This window comes from Alosa pseudoharengus, unplaced genomic scaffold (assembly GCF_046254945.1).
Source record: "Alosa pseudoharengus isolate Yale_2024_CS ecotype anadromous, Long Island Sound unplaced genomic scaffold, YU_APseudo_1.1 YU_APseudo_1.1_scf_11, whole genome shotgun sequence".
NCBI classification, from domain to species: domain Eukaryota; kingdom Metazoa; phylum Chordata; class Actinopteri; order Clupeiformes; family Clupeidae; genus Alosa; species Alosa pseudoharengus.
The window spans coordinates 8,364,799-8,372,726 of NW_027468576.1; the positions used below are offsets into that span (position 1 = coordinate 8,364,799).

Below are 7,928 nucleotides of genomic sequence, written 5' to 3' on the forward strand. Positions count from 1 at the left end.
TGTCTGAGCACAATAACTGACCACATCACAAGTATGCTCCTCCCAGGCAGCGAGAGTGTCTTTTAAACTCATGTAGCGTTTAAGAGCGGGACAAATACATCTCACTACCAGACAAAACAACAGGTACCAACATGAGAATAAATAGGTCAAGAGGACTCAACACATTTACAAAATGGCTTCTCCTATCATCAGTTGTTCTACTTAAAGGTGAGTACTAAAATGTGTGTTAATGTCATAGTACAGGTATGAGATCTGTAGTGAATGTATGGGATCTTGTAAGGGTTGTGATTGTGTGGTTCTGAGCAGTCCGAACAGATGAATGATTTATTAGTTATTTTTAATAAAAAGTTAAAAAAGTTCTAAACCCATCTCTCTCATCTGTGTGTGTGTGTGTGTGTGTGTGTGTGTGTGTGTGTGTGTGTGTGTGTGTGTGTGTGTGTGTGTGTGTGTGTGTGTGTGCAGGGGGTGTACATTATTGTGACAGTTGTTTGTGGTAATATTATACTTAAAGACATCAAAAGTGAAAGTTACTGTTTCCTGAAAACGTCTTAGCTTACTGAAAAAGCTGTCTTTGCTTACACTAGCTTAGATATTTTTACCTTCAACCCCCCTTATACATACTCTGCTCACACAGGAAGCACAGTGACATCTGAGTTAGACGAGCCGCTTAGCAAGCCCTCATCTCATGGCTCACCTAATGTAACCATGAACAAGAAGTCTTCTCTGCAGCCCACATCATCACCACCACTTCTTGGCAGCTATAGACTAACAAATCCCGATGGCAATGTGTGCTTGAAAGCTGTTCTGGGAGTGGAGTACATGGTAACAGTGAACAAAGTAAGTACAGTTACTTTCTCAGCACTTAAAAGTCAGACTCAGCAGTTCACAGCTCTTGGTGGGGTGGTACATTGGTTTCCTCCCTCAAGCGGCTAAAAAACTGACTAAATTGCTAACTGCCATTTTCAGTGCAGTGGAGTGTGGGTTTCACTCTTGTAAAATGGGTAACAAGTTTTCCCATTTACATGAAACATGACTAGTGTCAATTATGTCTAACAATTTAATTTATCTGTTTTAGATTGTATGGTGCTATATGAATAAATGAAAGTTGATTTAAATGGGCCATCATCCACTAATTTGTTTATTTTGTGTATGTAACCTTTCAGAAATTCTACTATTTCAACATGAATCCCCTAGCAACCCATGCTACTGGATACTGTGGGAATCAGACTGCTGTTCTCTCATTGGAGTTCGATGAAGGGAATCTTGAGTTCACTTTTCACAAGGTAAACAGCACTTGGAACTCCATGAATGTTAAAATCCTTGTCAAGTTGTATACATCATTGCATTGTCCATGTGTACAATCATCTGAATGACCTTCACCAGCTAACCTCATTTATAAATCCTACCTGCAGGAGTCCAAGGAGTATTACACCCGTAGGTTACGAGCTCTTTTGGGGCCAATTTCTGTGTGTGATAAATGCAGAAGTAAGTATGTATAGTGGTACATCAGTCGTTCTTAAGATGGGGGAAAACATGTCCACAAATGGTAATGGCTGTTAATGAATATATTTGTTCTTGTAAATGTTACAAAGGATCAGTAATGTATGTATGTATTTAACATAACCATCTCCATTTTTATGTAGTCATATATATATATATATATGAAAATATTCTAAATATTAATCCTGTGTAACATCACAACCATGATTTGTCAACCCAGTCATCAGATTTCTGAGGAAATTATCTGACATTTTTGGATAACTTTTTTCTTAAGGCATACGTTTTGTTAATGGTATATGAAAAATAATATTAACCGAGTAACAAAATTAAATATGGATATAATAAAAACATACAGTAAATATGAACTAAATATCAGCTTATTTCCCCCTACAGATCAGTCCTATCCTGGGACAGTGGACCATCAAACATTGTTCAAAACCACAACAGGACTCTGTTTCAAATGTAAATCAGAGCTGGTGGTCAAGATGTCCCCAAACTTTAGGCTTAAAATTCTGTCTGCACAATTTCAGCCTTTTGATTTGGCCATGGGGCAGTTTGGAAAAGGTAATTGAGTTACATATCATGACAGATAAGATGTATTCAAAAGAAAGAATGAAAGAGTAAATCTGATAACAATATTTCTGGTGTAATACTAGCCTACACCTGACACAATATTGTGATATCTACTTGCAATGTAAGCCTACGGATTCTTTTACCTAAACAGGGGCTCAGTATGGGCGTGTTGATGTGAGTGTGTTTCACTGCTCTAATCCTTGTTTATTTTCATTTCAGACTTTGAATGCTGGCAGGACTACATCAAACGCATCATACCCATTATACTCGGGGCCATAGCTGTGGGAATTTTCCTGATTGCCACAATATCTTACTTAGTTGTTCGTGAATATCGCCATCGGGGTTATGAAAGCCTGTGAGCCTCACACAGATCAACTGGATTTATGTCTTCCTTTTGTATCAACCTTTATTTGAAATATTGAATATCAAGGGGAAAAATAAAAAGAATATCAAAATAGCTATCTCAATGTATCAGTTTTCAACATAATGTGCGTAGGCCTACAGTATACGTTTATCTGCTTTGGCATAATATTTATGTACATTTTTTAAAAGTATTTATCTGTATCACAACTGTTACAAACTCATCCTACATTGTTGCAGAACAAAAACACTCCACCGTAATCTTTCATCTACCATCACGTTTAGCCTAAAACAGTGAAGCACTACCATTCTCTGCACACTATTTAGGTTGGCAATTGAAATGTTCCTGAAATAAACATGTCTAAAAGTGAGAGAAATTACACAGAAATGTGGCCGTACCAAAATAAAGTGGTTTTATTGTGATTCAGATGGTAGCCTTTGTGTCATTGTTTTAAGTATATGGTTCTCCAAAATGGGTCAATCAATTAGGGAACTCTTTTTTCAGCTAGGCTTCTAGTTTATTTTTTTCAGACCCCATAACCATTGGAATGGACATGTCATATTTTTGGGTCTAAACCAATGAAAATCGTTGAATTCACCATTTTAATTATATGTTGTTACTGATTGGATCCTGATGACCCAATCAGAATGCAATTATGACCTGTAACTTGATCTGAGAGGCTTCAGACATCAGACAACACAAGCATGTCTCTGAAGCTTGACAGGAACAGGAACACTTTCCCCCTCATTATAAATTATAAATTTAAGTTTAGTTTAGTTTAGTTTAGTTAGTTTAGTTTAGAATATAGGCCTATTTCATAACAGTGGAGTACAGGATTTTTTTTAGTTTGATGTCCATTCCAATGGACACCAGTGTTGGGAGATGTTAGCCAACACTCATTTAATTAGTGTCATTAGTGTGGTCATTTTTGCTAAATCATGCTGATTGTGTGCACTGAATTTCGTAATTGGGTGCTCGGTTTACTAAATAGTGGGCTTATTTATCTCATTTAGCTAAATTGTGCTATTTTTTTGTACAATGAGTGCACATTTTAGTACTGGCACCATACATGTAGGTCTATGGTGTGGACGCACATTAGTTAATCACCATGTTTTGGCCTATAGTAGGCTATTCCAAGTATGATTTAGTGACAAACCCGGGTAGCCTAACTCAGAGTTAACTCAGAGTATGGCAAACCTCCTAATAAAAGAGTTGTATGGTTTTACCTAAACATATGCTAAAACAATGGCATAGGGTTCTTGTAAGAAGGTTTACCACTTACTGAGTTAACCCATTATCACTAAACCACATAGCCTACTTGGAATACCCCTCATAGACATATAAAACATTCAGGTATGCAGACATTTAGTTCCAAATGTTTAAGTCTAGTCATGATTATTTGTTTCAAGACTTTGTTAAAAACATAGTGTTTTTCCCCCTAAAATCTCATGTAATTTTACACCTATTTAGTCGAGGCGACCATTGTAATGGACATTAAAAAAAAATCTAATAAAGACCTGATTTAGCAAAACATAATTTCCCCAAGATCAGTTAGTACAGAGGCTAAGCACGGGAATCGTTCAGTTTTCGCAGAAAGCATGAAACTTGGCACAGTTATGGGCTAGTTGCACGAAAGGCTCCCGGTGAGCTCATTTGTTTCCTGTGGAGCCAGGTGTGTTTGAACCTGCCGCTATTCTGAATGTAATTAGTGTCTACACGGACCCGGCTAGGTGTTGCACCTAGAGAATCAGCACGTTACGATAAAGAAGGACGTGTAGACACTAATTACATTCAGAAGAGCGGCAGGTTCAAATACACCTGGCTCCACAGGAAACAAACAAGCTCACCGGGAGCCTTTTGTGCAACTACCCCTAGTGATCAAAAATTGAAATGGACCCCAACACATAGCGCCCCCTAGTGGCTGCCACCTTGAATTCAAATATGGCTACCATTCTTAATAGAATTGTTGATACAACTTCAAAACAAGATAAAAAAGTATTTTAAGTTCTCACATTTTTAGGGTAAAGGAAGCTATTGACATGATTTCCAAACAAACTTGATGTTGGCCATTTTGAAATCCAATATGGCGGATACCAAATGACCATCTCTATTGTTATTCATGATAGAAATATCATTCAAAAACAAGTTTGAACAGTCATTTTATCACATGACAACCTCAATAATATACGAGGCATCAAGTATAATCTAGTAAGATTCCAATATGGCCACTATGTGTAAGAAAATAAGCCAATTATTCTATATCTTAAGTTAATTGAAGTAACTACCTACATCATCAATAAATTCTTATTCTATCTTCTTCTCTTTCTGAGCAAACCTTAACTCTTACTATACACTGCTCAAAAAAAGTATACACCTTAAAAAATAAAACACATCAGATCTCAATGGGGAAAAACATCATGCTGGATATCTACATTACATTACATTTGGCTGACGCATTTTTAGCCAAAGCGACTTACAACCTGGTAAACAGTTTAACGCTTTTAAAACAATTCTCTCAACAATTCTAGAACAATTTAAAACAATTCAAAAAGGTAGAGTACAATAGGGAAAAGTGCATCAGTGAGTGCTGTTTTTATACAGTCAAGTCAGGTGGTAAGTGCTAGAATTAGCTAGTTGTAAGTAGTGCTACGAGAGGAGATATTCTCTGAAGAGCTGGGTCTTTAGGAGTTTTTTGAAGATGGAGAGAGATGTCTCTGCTCTAGTAGGAACTGGTAGCACGTTCTACCAACGAGGAATAACAGATGAACAAAGTTTGGATTGACCTGAGCGTACCAGTGGCAGAGCTAGACGATGTTTGTCTGAAGAGTGCAATGGTCGGGGGGTAGCATATATGCCTGTATGAGGGCATTCGAGTAGGTGGGAGCAGTAGGATTAGCTGAGAGGACCAGCAGTTTGGTTTATGAATGGTTTAGCAGGAGGTGGTGTGCCTTCATCCATGTAGATATGTCTGAGAGGCAATCCGAGGTCCGTGCCGAGACCAAGGGGTCATCAGGTGGAAAGAACAGATAAAGCTGTGTGTCATCTGCAAAACAGTGGTATGAGAAGCTGTGCGAATGAATAATCTGTCCCAAAGAAGTGGTGTGGATAGCAAAGAGAAGGGGGCCCGGTACTGAGCCCTGGGAGACCCCTGTGGTGGGATGGTGAGGTGCGGACAGATCTCCAAGCCATGATACGTTAAACGAGCATCCTGTGAGGTAGGATTCAAACTGATATGGACTGGGTAATATGTTAGGAACAAAAGGATGCCACTTCGTTATTTGGGAATTAAAATGATCAATCCACAGAGGACTGAATTAAAAGACCCCCCGAAAATCTAAGTGGAAAAAATGACATGGCAAGCTAGTCCATTTTGCTTGAATTTCAGCGCAGCAACTCATGATGGTACTCAGTAGTTTGTATGGCCCCGACATGCTTGATGGCATCGGGGCATTCTCTTAATAAAACAGCAGATGGTGTCCTGGGGTATCTGATCCCAGATGTGGACATGGCCATCACTGAGCTCCTTGACAGTTGGTGACCAAAATATAATGTCCCAGAGGTGTTCAATCGGATTTAAGTTAGGGGAGTGTGGGAGGACAGTCAATGGTATCAATGCCTTCATCCTCCAGGAACTGCCTGCACATTCTCGCTACATGTGTCCAGCCATTGTTGTGCACCAGGAGGAACCCAGGGCCCACTGCACCAATACAGGGTCAGACAATGGGTTTTCATCCTGATGCCTAAGAGCAGTGAGGGTGCAGTTGTCTTGCCCGTAGAGGTGTGTGCGTCCTTCCAAGGATATCCCTCCTCAGACCATCACTGGCCCACCACCAAACCAGTCATGCTGAATGATGTTCCAGGCAGCATTACATTCTCCAAGACATCTTTAGACCTCACATGTGAAACTGCCAATTTTGTATTCTATGGCAAATGCCAGTTGAGCTGCACGGTGCTGGGGAGTGAGCAGAGGTCCTTCCAGAGGCCATCGGGCCCTCAGGCCACCTTCATGAAGTCTGACAGTGTCAGAGACATTCACACCAGCGGCCAGGAGGAGGTCATTTTGTAGGGCTCTGGCAGGGCTCCTACTGTTTGTTGTTGCACAAAGGAGCAGATACTGGTCCTGCTGCTGGGTTAATGACCCTCTATCATCCTGCCCAGCTCTTCTAGAGCAACTGTCTCCTGGAATCTCCAACATGCTCTTGAGACTGCGCTGGGAGACACAGCAATCCTTCTAGCAATGGAACGTTTGGTGTGCCATTCTGGAGGAGTTGGACTACCTGTGCAACATTTGTAGGCTCCAGGTACTGGCTTATGCTACCAGTAGTGACACTGACCCTAGCCAAATGTGAAACTAGTGAAAAATCAGTCAAGGAGGATAAAGATGGAAAAAGTTATCATTTGCCACCACCTCTAAAACCATTCCTGTTTTTACAGACCTATCTCCCTTCTTCCTTTCTTGTCAAAGTTTTTGGAGAAAGTGGTCCTCAAGCAAGTCTTGGACTTACTATATCAGAACAACCTCAACTTACCTGTATTGAGCTTTTGGTGTTTCCACCACAAAGCATACCCAAGGACTGGGCACTGAACGCACTAGCAAGTTCACTGACTAGCATGAGCCCCAATGTGTCAGGAGGGAGCTAAACTCATAAGGTATTACGTATTTAAATTAGCTTCATTGACAGGCATAATCATTTTATGGGATGCAAAATGTTGGACCTTTTCAAACAATCACTATAAGCTTTAAATTAGCATATGCTAATTGGCCCCACCCACCTCAATTGAATTAGGCTAACAGTAGGATGTGTTGGACTGGGTTATATACTAATTTATCTAACTATGACTGGGTGTGTACTAATTTATCTAACTCTAGGATAGAAGACAAAATAGCTAATTTCCCAAAAGGAAGCATGTTTCTTAAAGAGACGCTAGCATCCATAGGTTTTAGCCTCCTTGCTAGCATGCCAGCCTCTAGGGGGCAAATTAGAAGGATTGAGTCCAGGCAAGTGCAGGGTTTAGTTAACCTGACTCTCGCCAGATGAATTTCGTTCCGCTTAGCTCCGCCTAGCTTCACTCACATCCATCTGGGACCTCTTCCATTGAGAGTGATTTCTGCACCCGATTTTATGGTACAGCCAATCAGGACGCAGGGCGGGAGTTTCATAGATGTGACATAGCGTAGAAGCAAAGATTGTTAAGGCGGAGCAAGATACTTCGTCGTAGTTCATGTCTATGGGCGCGAAATGGGGATCGAATCTGCATTACATTACATTAATACACAGGATTAGATGTTAAAATCCCTTGTGCCAAAATCCAAGGTAAAAACACATTCAGAAGCCCCTGCTCAAGTTTAACTTTAAAAAGCACACTACCCACAAATCCGCCACCAAATGGTCACAAGCACAATGCAAATGGCCTATCCAACAGCAGTAGCCTATATAGTATGCGGCATGTCATTGGGATTATCAAGTGGGCACCCTCATTCACCGATGTTTCG

The 7,928-nt window shown here is 40.3% G+C and overlaps 1 protein-coding gene across 1 annotated transcript; it reads left to right on the forward strand.

Annotated features, from left to right (window-relative positions):
- The first annotated feature begins 52 nt into the window (after positions 1-52).
- On the forward strand, positions 53-2,860 carry lamp3 (lysosomal associated membrane protein 3). Its single transcript, XM_076276180.1, has 6 exons — positions 53-207; positions 635-837; positions 1,164-1,283; positions 1,413-1,485; positions 1,894-2,064; positions 2,293-2,860. The coding sequence occupies exons 1-6, from the start codon at positions 132-134 to the stop codon at positions 2,430-2,432; spliced, it is 783 nt and encodes a 260-aa protein (XP_076132295.1). The 5' UTR covers positions 53-131; the 3' UTR covers positions 2,433-2,860.
- Positions 2,861-7,928: the final 5,068 nt, after the last annotated feature.